Genomic DNA, 18751 nt, shown 5'->3' with positions numbered 1-18751 from the left:
ATCAATGCCACAGTCTCAGGTATTGTCGTCGTCGTGAGGCGCAGACAGGAAGTGGCGGGCGGTCGTTATGTGAAGTCATGAAGCGTGATCTGTATTCGAGACCAGGACCCTCGGCTAGTGGTAATGTCCTTCAGGACCAAACTAGCTGCCATCTTTTTGTAACGCCTGCTCCGATGCATGAAGTCCCCATTTCTCTTGGATATCCCAGAAACACAAGACCCGCTTACATCACGACACCGGCGTTGGAGGCGATACGCTGCGGAACAATTCAAGTCAGCGACAGAACTTTCGTTTCCGTGCCCGCGCGCAGAGTGCCTCTGTTGCGACATCTCGATTGTACTCACCGGCCAAAGCTCAGCAGCCTCCTTGCCCACAGGCCCAGTAATAGCCGAACCCTTCATCTCTCCCTTGGGATTCACAATGACACCGGCGTTGTCCTCGAAGTAGAGGTAGATACCGTCTGCTCTCCTCCAAGGCTTGCTCTGACGCACGATGACAGCAGGCATGACCTTCTTGCGCAGTTCTGGCTTTCCCTTCTTGACGGTCGCCATGACCATGTCACCGACACCAGCAGCTGGGAGACGGTTGAGGCGTGCACCGAAGCCCTTGACGGAGATGATGTAGAGGTTACGGGCACCGGAGTTGTCGCAGCAGTTCATGACCGCGCCGCTGTGTTATGACACCTGTTAGCCTTTGTTTCTTCTTTTACACCGATATTCCCATGCATTGCTCTTTCTCCTCCGCTGCGCGACGGCCATGTTTCGGGAGTGCGTGGCATTTGCGATTCGAGGGTGCTGCAATTAGACGTACACTGGAAGACCGAGGGTCATCTTCAGCTTCTGACCAGAAGTACCACCGCGCTTGTTGGCCGACATCTTGACTGTGGTGTTCGAGGGGTTTCGCTGGGTGCGGTGATTTGATGTTGTCTGGGCCGGCCTCAAATCTTCGTGCACTTGAAGTTGAAGTTGCAGCAAATCAGCTGCTGTGGGACTTGGCACTCGGCTAACTTGCCGATCCTGGCCCCACTAAACCTCGTCTGCACGCCGAAAGCACTTGAACACCACATCATTAAAAACGTTCAGTGGGCGGCATTTGCTCACTTTGCATTCGTGTTGTCATGGGTAACTGTCCCGTGAATATGACAAACTATCTCGAACCTATCTAACCCAAGAGATCGTCCAGCCCGCTACTGCCAGTACTGGGCTTTGGTTGAGCAGAAGTTGCCGGAGCAGCAGCAGCTGGCGCATTGGCTCCATACAGACCAGCCTGAGTTTTCTGCTTCGCCATGTCTGCAATGGTTGGACCCTTCTGCGCAGGCCCCTTGCTTTTGAGTCCAGCGCCTCCCAGCAGACTAGCAAAAGCATCACCACCTCCCGACTTGGCCGCAGGCTTTGCGCCAATTTGACCTGCTCCAGGCGACTTGACTTGCGAGCTGAAAGAGCCACCAGTGGATTGGCTCGCAACCTGCACTGATTGAAAGTAATTCGGTCCAGAGGGCTGATAGCCTGTGGGCTTGGGAGAAGCGATGCTACCGAGCGGGGTCGACGCGCTGCCTGGTGGTGGAGACGCAGTCGAAAGGATGTTGCTGAAAGCCGCGTTCTGGCCGCTTGATTGCGGAGTCGGCTGCGCGTACTGTGTGGTGGTAGTCGGAGCGGCAGTAGAGAAAGAACTGTAGTTCGGTGCAGGAATGCTCGGCACAGTCTTCGCGGGTGCAGAGGGAGCAGCTGGAGTGGCAGATTGGAAGTCGTCGAAATCATCGTCATCGTCTGTTGGCTGAGCGGGCTGAGACGATGGTGGTGCCAGAACGGCCGCCGAGCTTGCTGCACCATTCGACGGCGCTGTGATTGTCGTGGCCGGCTCATCCCCGAAATCGAAGAGGTCGACCTCTGGTTCTTTGGGCTTCGGAGGGGCTGCTGCTTTCTTTGGTGCTGCTCGTTTCGCCGCGACATCGCCTTTCCGCCTGGCTGGTCGAGCCTGTGCGCCGCCATCGTCATACTCGTCGTACTCGTCGAACTTATCAGCACGTGTTCGGCCTGGACCTTCATCGTACTCTTCGGTGCTCGCTTCGCCACCGAAACCACCTCCATCGCCGTATACTGCTCTTGAGCTGCCGCCAAAAGTTGCGCTACCCCCTCCGTAACCAGCGCTTTCGCTGCCAAAGCCTCCATATCTGCCCGATGAGCTACTGAAGCCCATCCCAGCGCCTCCTTCGACGCCACCGTATTTGTTCTTTGTCTGTCGTGCCTTCTTCCTCTCTGTCCTGATCCTGTCCACATCGCTGAGTAGCTCCGTAAGCTCTTTGCTCCTGTTGCGCACGTTGATCCCCTGATCTTTGCCGTTCTGGTCGATGTAGTGAAATTGTCGGAGCATCTTCAGCAACGAGAGGTGGGAGCGAGCGTCGTCGATCACACGTTCCGAGCCATTTTTGATGAGGAACTCCATGAGTTGCAGCGCTTTGTAGATCTGTCTCCATTCCTCTGCCGACTTTTCTGTAAATCGTTTGTAAATCATAGGCATGATTTCGTTGAGCTGTTGGCTGCATCAAGGTCAGCTCCCCTTCGCTGTGTGTGCTGAAGCCAAGTGTTGCATACTAGTTGAAGGTGCCATTGGCAATTTCCTGCATCATGCTCGAGGATGCTCCCCAAGGCTCGTTGTTCGTCGCCTCTCGCACTTTGGCCTCCATCTCGGTGTAGTTCATGACAGCTACGGACCATTAGCGCACAGTCCTACCCGCCATCATGGCCAGCTGGCATACCATTTTGGACCTTGCGGACGCCCGCTTTGAGGTCGTAGAGCGTGAGATTGCTCGCCGCATCCTGCAGACTTTTGAGATCCATGGCGACGAGTCGCGCTGAGAGGTGTGTGGGAAAGAGTGAGCCTCCGAGATGCGTGGTATGGCGGGCGATGTTGCGCTGGCTATGTTCGGCGAATCACAAGAAATCGGCCGGCTTCAGGAGTTCGGCGGAGAAGAGACCGTGCGCGCCTTCGATCGCGAGCAACAGATGGAGAAGTCACTCTTCCCGTCTGGGTTTCATCAAAACATCAACTTCATTATCGAGGCACTTGTACTGTAAATTAGTCGTGTATCTGTTTCGCATTGCGCTCAGGTGAGTCGACTGGAAGGTTCCCTTTGATGGGACTGCGTGGTCTGCCGCATTCAATGCTGAATTGAGCGACAGAAAGTTTTTGTACCATCACCACGGCGAAAGTATCCTGTAAGTACAGCATCTCCCGGTCCACCCACACGCACTACCATCGCGCCGAAGAAACGCGCTGCGCCGCACCGCGTCCAAGAGCACGCCATTTGCGGTGCGGGTGCAGCAGGACGAGCTTCTGATGCGCCCAGCCATCCATTGACGTGTTCCGAGAGAGGATCTTCTTCGGAAAACGGGTCCTGACGGAGGCCTAAGGCACCGTTGGCGGGGTCGGTGTTTCCCTTGCTAATTGCCCCTCATAGTCGAGTAGAAAAGCTGCCTTCTCGAGAACCATGTTTTCTCGTGCTTCATCCACTACCGCCTTTGCCAAAGCACTGCCCACCTTCAGACTCCAACCAACTTCCAACCGATCCTTCCACGCTTCCGCCGCCATCATGGTTCAGACTTACTTCACCGTCGAGTGGACCGGCCGTCTTGTCACAATCGACAAGGCCAACAACCGTGTTGTTGTGGAACCTGAGGAGAAGCGTGAGTGATCCATTCCATCCCAATGCACACCATCACCAACTAAGTGCGGCGGCTACAGTTCGCAAGAAGACCATCAAGTTCAACCTGTTCGACAAGGACGTCCCAAAGACCGCTGAGAACTTCCGCCAACTCTGCACTGGCGAGAAGGGCGAGAACTTCGGCTACAAGGGCTCCAAGTTCCACCGTGTCATCCCACAATTCATGCTTCAGGGTGGTGACTTCACTCGTGGTAACGTATGTGCAGTCAATTGACTTCAATGGGCTGGGGCATGATGCTAAACAATGTCTACAGGGCACGGGCGGCAAGTCCATCTACGGAGAGAAGTTCGCCGATGAGAACTTCAAGCTCAGCCACACCAAGCCATTCCTGCTGTCCATGGCCAACGCCGGCCCAAACACGAACGGCTCGCAGTTCTTCATCACCACCGTCGTGACTAGCTGGCTCGATGGCCGTCACGTTGTCTTCGGCGAGGTTGTGCCAGGTGACGAGGAGTCCATCCAGGCCATCGCGTCTATCGAAGACCGCGGCTCCAGCTCTGGTGCCCTCAAGGGAGGCCAGCCAGTCACCATCGTCGACTGTGGTGAATTGTAGAGAAAGAGCAAGGAATGCATGTTACGATACGAGATCATCCTGGTGTGATAGCAAGTCGCGGCGGAGCACGTTAGCATCGAGAGATCGACTACAAGCCACGGCTCTCTGCCGAAGAGCTCAAAAGCAGATGCAATAACATGAACATACTTTCTCCAAGTTGGTCTTGCGCGTTCTGTGCGTATTCAGTCTGTGTCTTCCTGTCACTCGGTGACCCCCATACTGCCTCACATCGATGTCGCTCACATTCTTGACCAGCCTGCCCTCCAGATGGTTGTCAACGAGTGACGAGTTCCAGCAGATCCCCCAGCATGTTACGGTTCACGGCCGTCAAGTGGCCTCATTCCATACACGCTGAATCTGTTTTCCAGAGCATATAGCTGTATGCTCTCGTGCTGCCTTCGCCCAGTATGCAATCGATGTACTGGTGTCGTCGCTCAGCGACACAAACATTCGGAACTGATGATAGATCGAATGAGCGATAGCACCACGGGCTGCAGATCTATCGAGATTGCTGCAGTGATCGATGTAGCACGACACGGCTTGCGATGAAGTTCTCACAACGTAGCGTGGCTCAACACCCATTGACAAGCATCGTCGACACGCTGCAAAGAATTCGCGAAGTCTTGTCCATGAACGTATCCTTGCAACGATCAAGCCACGCGGCGGCCGCAAATGCTGCTCTTGCTGACACATTGGTCTTGTCCTATCCTGCCACGGAACACGCGGGCTCTGGAGATGCAGAACTAGAACTATGCCCAACGCGATTGGCCCACGCTAATAAGTATCGGCCTTGCCGACTTCAATTTTGGAAGATCTCAGCTATGTACCCGGTCTTCAAGCCTAACAGCGATGCCATCCAAGGTTTGTTCTCTTCGCAAATCTACCTCAAGCGGCATCTTCTGTGCGATTGTGGCGGGACTCTGCACGTGGCAGCATCGTGGCGCATTTCACATGGAAGATGGCAAGATGGCCCTTAATCCCCAGGCACGGTGAGAATAGCACAGCCCAGATGCGTGCATGCGGAGTTCTGGACGTTGAATGCTCCCTTGGCAAGGTGCAGAGGAATGATGTGCCGGGAAATCTGTGGTCGAGCAAGCTGAAGCGAGAGGGGTGGAGAAGAGAGAGACGAGCGATAGTGTTTCAGGGCTCGTGTCAACGGAAACTATAATTGGAACAGGGACAGCTGCATGGCCCTGCTGGCTGCTCTCGAATAGCCGCCGCAAGGACGATGAATGTGAACGAGCTGCTGGTCGGCCGCAGCGTGAACGGCAGGCAGGCCGCTGTCGATTACTCTTCGCATCGTACTTGGCCGCCCTCACCTGACATTCCACCTCCCGTCATCCACCACCAGCGCGGCTGAACGCTTGTGTGCAAGACATTGGTCCAGCGTTTCACCTTTGCGCAACCTGCGACGCAACAGTTCGTCGAGGCACGTGAGGCGCGACAATCAACCAAGCAGAGTGGGTGACACCGATCAGTGGGCTCGTCAGGGTCCTTGCTTGCTGGGATCGTGCGTGGAGCTTCATGCAAGACGCTTGGTATTGACACTGCGCGTGCCGATCGAAAAGCGCCTTTCCTTGCGCGCGAACTGCACATAGGCGTTGGTGCTGGACGCCATGGCCGAGGACGAGAGCAAGGCTTCCAAGGCGAGCAGGTTCCTGAAGAAGAGCAAATGGGGAAAGGTACTGAAGGAGCGGGAACCCAGCGAGGATGACCAACATGCGGCGCCCCACCAAGGCACCTTTACATTGAACAACGACGTGGTGGATTTCCTGAAGCCAAGCACAGAGAAGAGCAAGCCTAGGTTGGACATAGCGATTGCCAAGAGATGGCCAGAGGCACACCAGGTCAGAGCGATGGGGGAGGAGAGTCCGGTGCCAGATCGACCGACATTCACAAAGCCTAAGAGGAGGAAAGGGCTGACAGTGGGCTTTGCGAAGACACAACCCGAGATCATTGGCGAAGGCGGTGATGAGGCCCCAGATCCTCCTCGTGAAATTGGTAGGAGGAAGGCGGCAATGGCGAGATCAGTGTCAGATGCGAGACCGGGTCCGCGGTCTCCGCCGTTGACTCAAGGTGGGTTTGGGCATACTCGAGAACCTTCGCTGCCACATACCGCAGAGGAGGACTTTGTGCCGCCTCCGGTGCGCCGCGTCAACACGTCCCACAATGAGCTATCTGCGCCAATGTCACGAAAGTTCGCTTCGCCGCCGGCCGAAGATGTCCTCCCCCATCGCCCGAGCATTGGACGAGTACGTACAGGTTTCGACAATTTGGACATACAGCATACAACACCTCTGGAACCTCCAGTTACACCCCAAATTGCGTTGAGCGAACACTCAGACGACACACAGGCGAGACCGACTCAGCTGCCTCCACGCCAACCCCCTAGCTTGCTGGACACCCGGAACCATCTTATTGGCGCAATGAGTGACGATGCGACATCTCCCGTGGTCCAGAAACGACGAGAAATCAACCGGAATGAGGGAATGGCTTTCAGACGTGCGAGCATGTTAATCCATCGGAATAGCGAGGAAGATGACGAGGATGCCGCGAGTAGCAGTCCGAGACAATCGAAGGCTTCTTCGGCCACTACACAAGACATGCTGTTATCGCCATCGGACTATGGGCAATCGCCGCCGGAGAGTACCGTGTCGCCTGAAGCACCAAATCCATCTGCAGATCCTAAATATTTGAAACGAATCTCAGGAGAAGTCACACCCGCTCAGCCGCCACAGTCGCAGCCTCAAGTCCAGTCATTACGGCAAGACAGATCACAAAGGGAGTTCAATCGCACGCAAGCACCGCAGCCACCTCCCCGATCGCCTCTGCGCGGTGTGCCTCAGATCGCTCAGCCACGGCCTAGCCACTCTCGAGAATCATCGAGGGAGGAGAATCATCGACCAAGACAGACACAGCAGAGCAGCGTCGGGCCTGCACAATATTCGCCACAGCCAGGAATGAATGTTCCTTCCAGCCGCGCAGACGAAGGTTCGAGATCACCAGGACTTCGCGATCGGCTTTTCAATCCATCGTCCAGCACGCAGCACGCATCCGCGATGTTTTCCAAGCCGAACGCATCTTCATCCAGTATCAATCACTTCTCGCCTAGAAGTTCACAGTCGCGTCCTGGCTCAAGGGATGGAGATGCATCGCAATCCAAACAATCCATTGACGTTGGCGCTCAACGATCACAATCACCTCGCTCTAACAATGGCCCTCCGAGTGGTGGTAGCCCGAGAGCTTCTCTTCTGGGACCAGGAAGGACAGGCCCCTCACCTGGGCCATCCCCTTTGCATCGGCCACATGACTACTTTGCTGCTCCCACGATCCCTCCAACCTCTAAGTCGCCGGCTGCAGTTCTGCGGCAGGAAGAAAACTCGCGACCAGCTTCAGCTGGCTCAGCACATTCACTTGGGCGACCTTCAGCTTCATCGCAAGCCTCTTCAGAAAACAACCTAGCTGCAGAAGCTGCTTTCGCTGATTTCGCGGCTCGCGTCGCGCACATGAAAGGTGTCTTTCGTCTGACGGCGGAGAAAGAGTTGTCTGCTGATCGATGCACGCCATCGATGTGGCTCAGAGGTGCATTGTGGTGGTATCATACAGGCAAGACTGGATTGGAGGCACTTTTCGCGAGAAAAGATCCCAACGACCATCGCGAGCTTCTGACACAACCCCACGTGGACCTTGCCAAAGCATGGTGGATCGCGACCGATCCATTGGAGATTTACGATTCCCCGGATGCGGACGAGCGTGCGAGTGAGGCCGAATCGCGCATTGTCCGACGAGGATTGGCTGCTTTGAAGAACTCGCTGAAGTCCTTATCACTCTCGATAGCGAAGAATCACCTGCTGCCACCAGAAGCTTCGCTCATCCAAGGGCAGAACACGAGAATCTGGGTCGACTATCCGCGCTTCACGTCGGATGCAGCTGCAGTACTGGGTGGTAGTGTCAGCAAATCCGTCATTATCGTAGAGCCCAAGCACGCTATCGATCCTTACGAGCTTCTGCCTCTTAATGATACCAGAGAATTCTTCTGGTATGGTCGCTTTCCAGTCGAGGTATACCTGAATACCGAAGACTTGGAGACCGATCGGGTTGTGTTGCCGTGCTTGCTCACAGTGTTGCGAGGGAAACAGGACTATCAGACCAGTATCGTTATTGCTAGCCAGAATGACCTTGTGAACATCAAGATCTTGCCCAGACAGGATACCAAGCGAGTCCTCACATGGTCTGATGTCTCCTGGCAAGCGAGCTCTTTCGGCATTTCGATTCACCTGCCAAGGAACTTTGATCTGAGTGTACGCATGCAAGAACGCGATTTTCGTGCACTGTGGAATCTGTCAGAGTACGCGCGAAAAGTGGAAAAGACACTTCGTCCGGAAGCGGATGAAAAGATGGTGCACGAATCACGGCTTGTGGAATTGCAGTATGTGGACTCCTCGAACTCCAGCTCCTTTCCCACGGAGAAGATCAGAGGTTGCTCAGTCTTTATCTTCGAACACCTGGCCAAGCATGTGGATGGGAGCGGTGCGCGCAGAGTGCATCGCGGATTCCGTATGTTGCTCATCACCGAGCCTGGGCACAAAACACTCAGCGCAGTCAGTCACGAGATCTGCAAAGACTCTCCGTTCTTCTTCGAGATGCTTACCGATTCAGCTGCTGGCGGCACCACTGCCATGGTCGTTCGCATTCGTGAAGCCAAAAGGCAGTGCAGAATGCTATTCGTGTTCCCAGATGCGGGGACGAGGCAAGCGCTCTACGATGTCATCAACGGGCTAGCAGTCGGCCCTGACGAAGATATCGTGGGAAAGATGTCACTAGCCAGTCTGAACATCGAGCCTGCATCGCAGTCGTTGAGCTTCGCTCAATCGGCGCATCCGGCCTTACAGAATCTGCAATGGCAGAAGCTGGGCATCACGAACGGGGTGCCTGACGATGACAGCGGCCGCCCACCTACGACGGTACAGTCTGAAAGCCTACGTATTCTGGCCAGACATGCTACCGGCTGCATTACCGATCGTCTGAACCTGGGCAAAGGCGAGCTTCTGCTACGATTTCCACCTGTTGATTCTCCAAGCGTGCAGATTTTGCGTGAACCCCAGGAAGATATGACTATGTCGATTGACACCAGACACTCACATCCCACAGTTGCAAACGGTATCGCAGAGCTGCTGAAGTTAGCACGCGAACAACAGACGATTAGGACCTTCACGTTCCAGACTCCCGACGACCTTCATGCCTTCGAATATGCCATCACTGGATGCACTGTACGCTTTGACGGCATCGCTGCGACCTTGGACATCTCGAGACGGCGAATGGTCGTCCCCATCTACAAGAAATGGCAGGCCCAAAATGTGCGCATCCAAATCGTGTCACAAGGACAGATCGTGCAACTCATTGCTTTCATGGAAGAGTTCAGCCACGCGGACGCTTTATGTTTCCAGATCAAATCAACAGATGTCTTTGAGAATCACAAGGGTGATAACAAAGGCAAGAAGTGGACGGTGAAATTGGTCGATGCCAAATTTACCCTGCCAAATCGCGAGAAAGGCAAGGAGGAGCCGGAGGAGGTGCACCGGAAGAGCCGCTTTGTCAACTTGGAGAACCTTGAGTATGCGGAGGAGCACGATGACATTACCATTGGATTCGAGACCGAGCAAGGTAAGTAATCAGGCCAGCAGAATGGCATTGTGAAATACTGGCAAATCGGTGTAACACGTATACTGACTGACCGCTTTTCAGATCGCGATCGTTTCGCGCAAGCTCTTCCAGCCGCACCCAGCATTTCTCGAGGAATCACACTCAAGCGACGCATATAGTTCGACTGCTCGATGCTACGAATTTATCAAATTTCTGGCCCTGGCTGTCGCCATGGCACTTTGCGGCGAATATTGCCTCCAGCAATCCATAGCGCGCAGGACACCGCGTAGTAAGCGGGGCGCGCGCCCTATCGTCGACCCTGGTGGGGCACGGCATTGAAAGCTTGGAATGACGCGAGCGACGCCATGTGCCGGGCGGGCGAGCACATTGATTACTCTTCAACGACTCTCTTAAGATACCCTCAACTGTCGTTCACCAGTCGTACAGACCACCATCGCTTTCTTCGTACACTCACCAGATCTACTCACAATGGCAGAACCCACTAATGGTCAACCCAACCAGCCACCACGGCGCATCCCCCAACCGGGAGACTACGAGAACCTCAGTCTCGCAACCAAAGGCATCCACGCCGACGACCCCATCAACTACAACATCGATGTCGCTCCTCCCCTCCACGTCTCCACCACCTACCGCTACAATTCCGACCCCACAAAACTGACCCCCGTCAGCGACCTCGACCTCGTCAACCTCCACCCTCCCGGTGGCCCCATGCTCGGTGATGGCCACATCTACTCCCGCCTCACAGCACCCAATACCTCCCGCCTCGAACTCATGCTCACCAGCATCATCGGCCAACCTGTCATCACCTACTCCTCCGGCCTCTCAGCTTTCCACGCCTTACTCACATACCTCCACCCCAAAGTCGTAGCAATCGGCGACGGCTACCATGGTTGTCATGGTGTGCTTGGAATCTACCAAAAACTCACCGGATGCAAAATCGTCAATTTATTCGATGAGAAGAGCTGGGATGATGCCGGTTTGGGAAAAGGAGATGTCATACATCTGGAAACTCCAGTGAATCCTACGGGAATCGCATTCAATATTGAAGCTTTTTCACAAGCGGCGAAGAAGAGAGGTGCAGTTTTGACGATTGATGCTACTTTTGCTCCTCCGCCTCTACTCGATCCGTTCAAGTTCGGAGCGGATTATGTGATGCATTCGGGGACGAAGTATTTTGGCGGACATTCTGATATGTTGTGTGGGGTTATTGCGATTGGACGAGAAAGAGATGGGTGGGAGAAGGATTATTGGGGGATGTATGGGGAGAGGATATTTTTGGGAAGTGTGATGGGATCTTTGGAGGGATGGTTGGGTGTGAGGTCTCTTAGGACTTTGGAGTTGAGGGTGTTGAGACAGAGTTCTAATGCGGAGAAACTCGCGGGGTTTTTGAATGGGGCTGTTCAAGGGACGGAGACTGGTGCAGGAACGGAGGTGATTAAGAAGATTGTGGATAAGGTCGAACATGCGAGTTTGCAGAAGAGTGATATGGAGTGGTTGAAGAGGCAGATGCCGAATGGGTTTGGGCCTGTGTTTTCGATTTGGTTGAAGAGTGAGAAGGCTGCGAGGTATTTGCCTAGTAAATTGAGGTTGTTCCATCATGCGACTAGTTTGGGTGGTGTGGAGAGTTTGATTGAGTGGAGGAAGATGAGTGATCCCGGGGTCGAGGGGACTTTGTTGAGGGTTAGTGTGGGTGTGGAGAATTGGGAGGATTTGAGGGAGGATTTTGTGAGAGGGTTTCAGGAGTTGGATGGGGAGAATCTGGGATAGATTGAGCTGTTCCCGAGACTGTGGGATGCAGATGATGACACCAGAGACTGGGTTGATAGAGGTAGATAGATTGGAATGAGAGAGAGAAAGGAAGGAAAGGCAGAGCTGCCAGATGAATCCTCGATCACATATTCCATCAGATCGTCTCGTCTTCATTTCAGACTATACTTTCGCCCATGCACAGCACGCATGTACAGTACCAATCATGCGATCAGCACTTTTCTCACGACTCCATATAAGTAATAGTCTTAATCTTCACAAACTCCTCCAGACCCCACTGCGCATTGAATCTCCCCCAACCACTCTTCTTCACACCACCATGCGGCAAATTCGCCTCGTCATGAATACTCATCGAATTAATATGAATCGCTCCCGAATCAATCTCCTTGGCAATTTTGAGTCCTCGTCCCAGACTTTCTGTGAAGATCGCGCCAGAGAGACCATATTCAGTATCGTTTGCGATATCAATTGCTTCCTCGTCAGAGTCGACGGCGATGAGAGATAAGGTGGGACCGAACGATTCGGTATAGAAAATATCCATGTCTTTTGTTACGTCGGAGACGATGAGGGGGCGAACACGATATGCGGAATCTTCTTTCGCAGAGACATCGCCGTAGAGGACTTTTGCGCCTTTGGAGACGGCGTCTTCTCTCAGCTTAATGTTCTTCTGAACGCCGGGTTTGGCGATTAGGACTGGAGCGTCCGCAGTTGGGGCGTAGACTTTTTCTGTGGCGGCTTTGAGTGCTTCGCCGAATTTGTCGAGAATACTGCGATGGACGAGGACACGCTCGGTAGCCATGCAGACTTGACCGGCGTGGAGGAAAGAGCCGAGGGCGACTTGCATGGCTGCGTTGTCGATGTTGGCATCTTGGGCGACGTAGGCGCTTGCTTTGCCGCCGAGTTCCATGAGGACGGGTTTGAGTTCTTTGCCGGCTTTGGAGGCGATGATGCTGCCGACTGCGGTGGAGCCAGTGAAGTTGACTTTTTTGATTGATGGGTTTTCGATGAGGGCATTTGTTACGTCGACAGCGTCTTGAGGGCGGTGGTAGATGATGTTGAGGACTCCATCGGGAAGACCGGCTTCTTTGAAGACGGAGCCAATGGCCCAGAATGTACGAGGACTCAATTCGGAGCCTTTGAAGACGGCGGTGTTGCCTGCTGCGATGGCGAACAAGAACGCTCGCGTGCCGAGAATGTATGGTGCGTTCCATGGTGCTATGCCCAAGATCACGCCGTAAGGCTCCTTGAATAGAAAAGCTGCTTGGCCAGGTGTCTTCGTCTGAGGGATGACTCCATTGACAGACGAAGCAAGACCAGCTACAGAGCGGATGTAATCGACTGTTGTCACGAGGTTGAACTGGCAAAAGCCCTCGAGAGCTCCAGTTTCCTCTTTCATGTACGATGCGAGCTCCTCACTCCGCGCTTCCATGATATCGGCAGCCTTGAGCAGGATCTTCTGGATATCGCCGCCTTTGGTCTTGCGCCATGACTTTGAAGCTTTTTGTGCAGCTTCGCATGCTTGTGCAGCTTCCTTGACCGAAGCTGATGATGAGCTCCATAGCTTCTTGCTGTCATTCGGGCTCTCGACATCGAAAGTCGTGCTGGTCGTCGCTTCCTTTCCATCGATCCAGAGCGGCACAGGGCCTGAGAAAGATCCATTCGTTTGACCCGGCATCTTGTTCGCGTTTCTGTAGTGAGTGATGGTGGCGTGAAGTTCAAAAAAGCTGTAAGCTGCGTCAAATCAATATATGTGGGCCGGAGCGTTGGTGGAGCAATGCAATATGCAGGTCCGTGACGCTTATGTATGTGCTACTTGAATCGCGCGTGTGTGACACCAGTCGTGATGATTGCTGAACTCCTCGCGATGAGGTATAACAAGCTCTACTTAGCATTATATCATACCTGACGTGCCCATGTTATAGCTTCCAGACCTCAGTTGTCTGCAGGTGCATTCAGTAATCACACAGCCTGAACCCAGCTCGCGCAACTGCCGACTTCACGGCACGGTGTGCCGCCGCATGGGCGGACCTGCCGACTGACGACTCAGGGAGCGAACATGTCCAGATCCAGTCATCGTTGGCGGAGGTGGAGAAGATTGAGGGGCACGACTGTCAGCATGCGGGCCAATTTCTCGGGAGATGATGTTGTTCTTGGCGTTCAGCATGCTCGTGGGGTTTCGCCGAACTTCTCGGCTTCAGCGGAGAAAGATGTCACCAACATCGTCACTTTCTATGCTTCATGACATGTCACACATCATTGAAGAGGCATGTCGAAGAGGCGCCGGTGCTTTACGAAGATTGCCCGATCTCAAGTCTTTCACATGACAATAGAAGCGAAATGCAGAGCAATGGAAGTAGGCCATCTGTAGTCTGCCAGTCTACGAGGTAAACAATCGGCAGTATTTGGAAAACGAAGGTAATCCAATACCATAGTTTGCAAATGACTTTTATTAGGTCCAAGTGGAGTGCAAAATCATCAAAGCAAAGCTCCTCTAACCATATCATCAATCCTCATTCCTCATAACTCATAGAAAGCCATCACTCATAAGGCATCATACTGCTTCAACCCACCCGTCCGCCTTTCTCCTCCTCCTCTCCTCGACCCAGAACTTCAACTTATCCCGAATCAAAGCACGAGGTTCGTCCTATGAACCACGTCTAAGTCCCGTCTCGTCCGGATATCTTCTCCCACTGACACCAGTATCCGCGAAACGAGTCTGCTTCGGCCTACTGTGTCTGCGATCATCTTCGTAGTCATCCTCAGGAGGGGGCGGAGGGATATTGCCGCGACTGCTACGCCTATCGCGAGGATCCCGATCACGAGGGTCGCGTGGAGGTGGGAAATCTCGTGGGTCGCGCGATGGTGGTCTGCGGTCGTCTGGAGGAGGATAGCCACGATCTCGGGGGTCTCTTGGGGGAGGTGGAGTGAAGTCACCAGGTGGGTAGCGAGGATCACGCGGATCTCGGGGATCGCGTCCAGGTGGCGGTCCATGTGGATACCCATTTGGTGGCGGAGGTCGTGCATCATATGGCCCTGAAGGCTCATCATAACGTCGGGGTCTATCATATCCTCTGTCGTCACGTCCAGGACTACGGCTTGCGTACCTATCATGCATTCTTCGCGAAGGATGCCTCGCGGGAGGACCTCCATCGTATTCTGGCCCAGGTGGCGGCGGCATCCCTCCTGGCGGGCCTCGATGCGGCATAGCTCGCGGGTGCGGAGGTGCGGGCGGCGGCGGGTGCTTAGAGACCGTGGCAGCGAACAGAGGGGATGCTGAAGGAGCGAATGAAGGTCCAAACTCATTGTACTGCACCGGTGGTGTGTTAGGTCTGTCGTGGACCGAGCTTCTTCTGCCTGAAGGTGGAGGCTCATCAGGGTTGGCTCCTGCGAAGTAGTCATCCCCTTCTCGTTGACTCGGCGTCGGCTCATGGCTTTTCGAGTGTCGCAGAGGCTGGTCACGATCGCTAAGGCGTGCGTCGGATGGTCCACGATGATGTCGATGTCTGCTCGAATTGGAGCCAGTTGGAGGGCTGTAGACCGGGCTTGCCTCGCTCTCTTCCATCTCATCATCAGCCAACGCTCCGGCTGCAGCTCTATCGACCTGCTGGGAGGCTCTTCGTCTGTGGCGACTGCTGCGACTGTGGCTGTGGCTGGAGTGTGCTCGCGGCTCATAGCGTTCATCGTAGGGTTCTGGCGACAACGGATCGTCTGCCGCATGTCTGCCATCGGGATGACTTCTCCTGCGTTCGTGGTGGTCATGGTGGTCATGGTGGTCTCGAGAGTGGCTCCTACTGTGTCTTCCTTCGCCAGCCCACAGATGTGGACTACCCACACCACGCGCGATGCGTCCAAAAGAGGCTGCTGCAGCCTTACCCTTGTCTATCATTGTCGCCCGTGGACTCAATCCAGGTCGTTTAGAATTCTTCCGCACGATGGAGGGTCGCCCATCCACGTGCCTATACAGTGGATTGCGGAAATATGCCAAAGCAGGACCTCGAGAATCGACAGAAGCGCCATCGTCTTCACTCAACACCTCTCCTTCCGGTCGTGGTGGGCCATGCGGTGGTCCATGTGGTCGATCGCGTACTCTTCGAGGCGGTGGCTGATCCAGATCATGCTCCACCTCGATCTGCTTGTGCCGCTCCTCCTCTTCAGCCTCTCGTCGCAGTCGTTCCGACACGCCTTCGTACCAGGCCACCATGTGCTTGTCGGGATCCAACGGGAAGCACTCGCGAGGCAATATCTTTGGAAAAATAGCTCCAGTATCATGATCCCTCACATCCCATTTCGCGACAGCTTCACGCAGGAAGCTCGAATGCTCTTCTGGGCCGAGCAGAAGCTGAATGGTCTGCCACATGATCCATCCCTCCGTCTTGAGCGCGGGCACGGTAGGGTCGGTGAAGGCGGTCTGGTGGGTGTGGTGTAGCGGCTGTAAGCTGTGCAAACAGCCCAGACTCTTGTAGATGAAGGCGATGCTCTCGCTGGGCGTGCCGAGGAACAACTGATCATAATTTCCATGTAAGTCGCGATAGAAATGCGCGAGCTGGTTAGGCGTCAAGTCTGGATTGTCCGATGGCTCATACTGCTCGTTCTGGTATAGACGTCAGTTTGTGCGCAGACTAATCAGTGCTGCGCGCGTGCTTACTATGAGATCTTTCAGTCCTCGCAACAGTGCCTTCAGCTTGTCGGTGCCGGTCTTGTCAGGCTTGAAGAGATAGCCCCAATACTCATACGCCTCGCGCTGCTCCACATCCTTCTCATGCTCATCTGCCTTCTCTTGTTGCGCTTCTTCTCGCGCAGTCGGGTCCGTAGGCAGCGTTGAGTCGCCCATGATCTGGTCCTGAATCGCGGACTTTCAATACGTCTTCAGCTGGTCGTTGCCAGACGTTGCAATCAGCCGCGACGAGTGGGATCAATGGTAGCTGAAGTGGAGGGCCACATGTATTTCGAGGAAGCGATCGGCGGTGGGCGGCGGAACGACAGAAGGAGAGCTGTTTGGTGTTCGAGGCAATCCTTGCCGGCGTGCTGCACGGTGATGTGATGTTTGGTGATATCGTGACTGTCGCACGCACTGTCGTGGCTCGGATTTGTGGTACGCTATGAGATCAGGAGACCACGTCGCACCGTGAGGCAGTTGTTTTCAGCCTCTGCTGCACAGGACATGCAATAAGAAGAGTTCGCCAGGCCGCAACAAGAGGCGCGAAAGCGAAAGCGCATGACGGCCCAGCGCTGGTGGTTGCCTACGTCATCCCTCGCCAGCACTTTGAGACATGCATGTAAATGTAGAGCTATCGATAAGGACTCATATTCAATATAATAATTAACTGTCTTGATCATGCTACTCCGCTCTATTAATGCAGTAGAACGACGTTGAGGAATTTGTACACGAATGAGATCGATTCGAACGTGTTTTGGAGCAAATTTGAAAAATCGAGCAGAAACCAGTCGGATTAAACCTTCCAAATGACCTGATCGAACCAAGAACTTGATCAAGCAAAAGTTCAGGCATCGAACTTCTACCTACGACTGAAGACATCCCCGTCTACTGAGCCCAATACGTTCCCACATTGTCAAACGTTGCCCAACCCGCCTTCGAGAAGTCCACATTACCAACATTGTAGCAAATCTGCTTTCCCCAATCGTACACAAACTTCTTGCAGCTCGACACGCTCTGACACTTCTGCGCGCAAACATACTCGCCCGAGACGTTCTTCCAAATATTCAGAACCTGCGCATTATTCAAATGACTGCTTGGGCAAACCGTATACGTGACACCATTCTGCTTGATCGTATACAATGGTGCGAGGCAAGAAGATCCCATGGGTGTATCAGCAGGAACACGATCGACGGTTTGGAAACCTGCATTCTTCTGCCAGTTGGAGTCTGCGACACTGGGACTGCCTTTGAGGTAACAAGTCTGAGTACCAAGATTAAAGACTGCTTTGGTGCAGCCTTGTTGCTTGGAGCACTCGTTGGCGCAAGCACGGTTGTCGACGTCGCCGTAGGTGATTTGTGGGCTAGGGATTTGGTAGTCGGTGTCGAGGCAGATTCTGTAGAGAATGAAGTTGGCTCCGACGATGTATTGCGATGGTGTTGGGCAAGTGGTCAGGGGTCCATTGGATGGAGGCTGAGGCTGATTGCCGCCTGTCTGTGGGCAGGTGAACGTGCCAGGGTCGCTGTAGCTCCACGAATAAGCGTTTTGGATCGTGTAGGTATCGCTGCCAGATGTGTAACCGGTGTTGGTAGCGTAGGAAGAGTCCCAGGTTCGCGAATAGAGGGCGCAGATCTGGTTCTGAACCACGCCATTCTTCAAAAGCTGGTAGCTGGTGAAAAAGTGGCATGTGAGGCCATTGTAATGATCAGGGTTCTCAGCTCGCTGCGCGTCGCAGTCAGCGGCACAGAGCGAAGGGTCGTAGTTGTCGGCAGGATGGGACTTATAGGTAATGTAGCTGCCACAGTCCGTTGGAGCATTGATGGTGGCCTGATTGGTATAGGTTGAATTGTAGTTGGGGATCGAATATGTTCGGCGAGCAAGAGTCCCGGCCGAGGCTCCTGCAGCGAGCAGGGCAGTGAAGCTGAGGGAGTAATGCATTGTGGGAATGTTTTGTTCCAAGTGGTACAAGATGAGGTGTCGAGGGAAGGATGATGGGAGACTGCTTCGTTGTCGCTGAAGACACCCTCATATATAGCACTGCAAGCTTGAATTCTTTCGGACCCGTTAGTTCTTACTACTCTTACCATCTTTTACGGACGCGTGGCGTGGCGTTGATAGAGCCATCGGACTGATTCAGTGACTTTCGACGAGGACAGCTAGAAGCACTGCTGGCTCGTATCCGTCGTGTGCAGGCATCTTGTTAGCTGTGATGCTTAGCAGAACGCAAGAAGGTTCACCATCTGGACCACCAAGCCAGGGGAGGCTACGGCTGGCTACCATTGAGAAGCGTGCTAGAAATATGGTAAAAGTCCTCTGCCGAATGGTTCACACACCTGCCGTTCGAATTGGCTTTGGCACTTGGGTCTTAGTCGTGGTTATGGCTGATTTGTG

At 54.1% G+C, this 18751-nt stretch overlaps 8 protein-coding genes across 8 annotated transcripts; 3 read left to right on the top strand and 5 right to left on the bottom strand.

Moving 5' to 3' along the window:
* Nucleotides 1-223: 223 nt before the first annotated feature.
* Nucleotides 224-875, bottom strand: RPL23A_1 (60S ribosomal protein uL14; the record flags this gene model as incomplete). Its single annotated transcript, XM_023604840.2, has 3 exons — nucleotides 224-256; nucleotides 345-669; nucleotides 811-875. 3 exons carry the CDS (start codon nucleotides 873-875, stop codon nucleotides 224-226), a joined length of 423 nt encoding a protein of 140 aa, XP_023460463.1.
* A 286-nt stretch (nucleotides 876-1161) lies between these two features.
* Nucleotides 1162-2837, bottom strand: RHO25_009058 (uncharacterized protein; the record flags this gene model as incomplete). Its single annotated transcript, XM_023604839.2, has 3 exons — nucleotides 1162-2536; nucleotides 2592-2703; nucleotides 2756-2837. The coding sequence occupies 3 exons, from the start codon at nucleotides 2835-2837 to the stop codon at nucleotides 1162-1164; spliced, it is 1569 nt and encodes a 522-aa protein (XP_023460462.2).
* Nucleotides 2838-2885: 48 nt separating this feature from the next.
* Nucleotides 2886-4275, top strand: RHO25_009057 (uncharacterized protein; the record flags this gene model as incomplete). The annotated part of the gene is made up of 4 exons (XM_023604838.1): nucleotides 2886-3065; nucleotides 3458-3683; nucleotides 3742-3917; nucleotides 3976-4275. 4 exons carry the CDS (start codon nucleotides 2886-2888, stop codon nucleotides 4273-4275), a joined length of 882 nt encoding a protein of 293 aa, XP_023460461.1.
* A 1616-nt stretch (nucleotides 4276-5891) lies between these two features.
* Nucleotides 5892-10097, top strand: RHO25_009056 (uncharacterized protein; the record flags this gene model as incomplete). The annotated part of the gene is made up of 2 exons (XM_023604837.1): nucleotides 5892-9939; nucleotides 10021-10097. 2 exons carry the CDS (start codon nucleotides 5892-5894, stop codon nucleotides 10095-10097), a joined length of 4125 nt encoding a protein of 1374 aa, XP_023460460.1.
* A 310-nt stretch (nucleotides 10098-10407) lies between these two features.
* Nucleotides 10408-11706, top strand: RHO25_009055 (uncharacterized protein; the record flags this gene model as incomplete). Its single annotated transcript, XM_023604836.1, has 1 exon — nucleotides 10408-11706. The coding sequence occupies one exon, from the start codon at nucleotides 10408-10410 to the stop codon at nucleotides 11704-11706; it is 1299 nt and encodes a 432-aa protein (XP_023460561.1).
* A 223-nt stretch (nucleotides 11707-11929) lies between these two features.
* RHO25_009054 (uncharacterized protein) lies at nucleotides 11930-13381 on the bottom strand (the record flags this gene model as incomplete). The annotated part of the gene is made up of 1 exon (XM_023604835.1): nucleotides 11930-13381. The coding sequence occupies one exon, from the start codon at nucleotides 13379-13381 to the stop codon at nucleotides 11930-11932; it is 1452 nt and encodes a 483-aa protein (XP_023460458.1).
* A 969-nt stretch (nucleotides 13382-14350) lies between these two features.
* On the bottom strand, nucleotides 14351-16537 carry RHO25_009053 (uncharacterized protein; the record flags this gene model as incomplete). The annotated part of the gene is made up of 2 exons (XM_023604834.2): nucleotides 14351-16297; nucleotides 16352-16537. 2 exons carry the CDS (start codon nucleotides 16535-16537, stop codon nucleotides 14351-14353), a joined length of 2133 nt encoding a protein of 710 aa, XP_023460457.1.
* A 711-nt stretch (nucleotides 16538-17248) lies between these two features.
* Nucleotides 17249-18298, bottom strand: RHO25_009052 (uncharacterized protein; the record flags this gene model as incomplete). Its single annotated transcript, XM_023604833.1, has 1 exon — nucleotides 17249-18298. The coding sequence occupies one exon, from the start codon at nucleotides 18296-18298 to the stop codon at nucleotides 17249-17251; it is 1050 nt and encodes a 349-aa protein (XP_023460456.1).
* Nucleotides 18299-18751: the final 453 nt, after the last annotated feature.

The sequence above is a fragment of the Cercospora beticola genome, chromosome 5 (assembly GCF_033473495.1).
Source record: "Cercospora beticola chromosome 5, complete sequence".
Classification (NCBI taxonomy): Eukaryota; Fungi; Ascomycota; class Dothideomycetes; order Mycosphaerellales; family Mycosphaerellaceae; genus Cercospora; species Cercospora beticola.
Note: the sequence above shows the minus strand (reverse complement) of the source record. Positions and strands in the feature narration are given on the sequence as shown.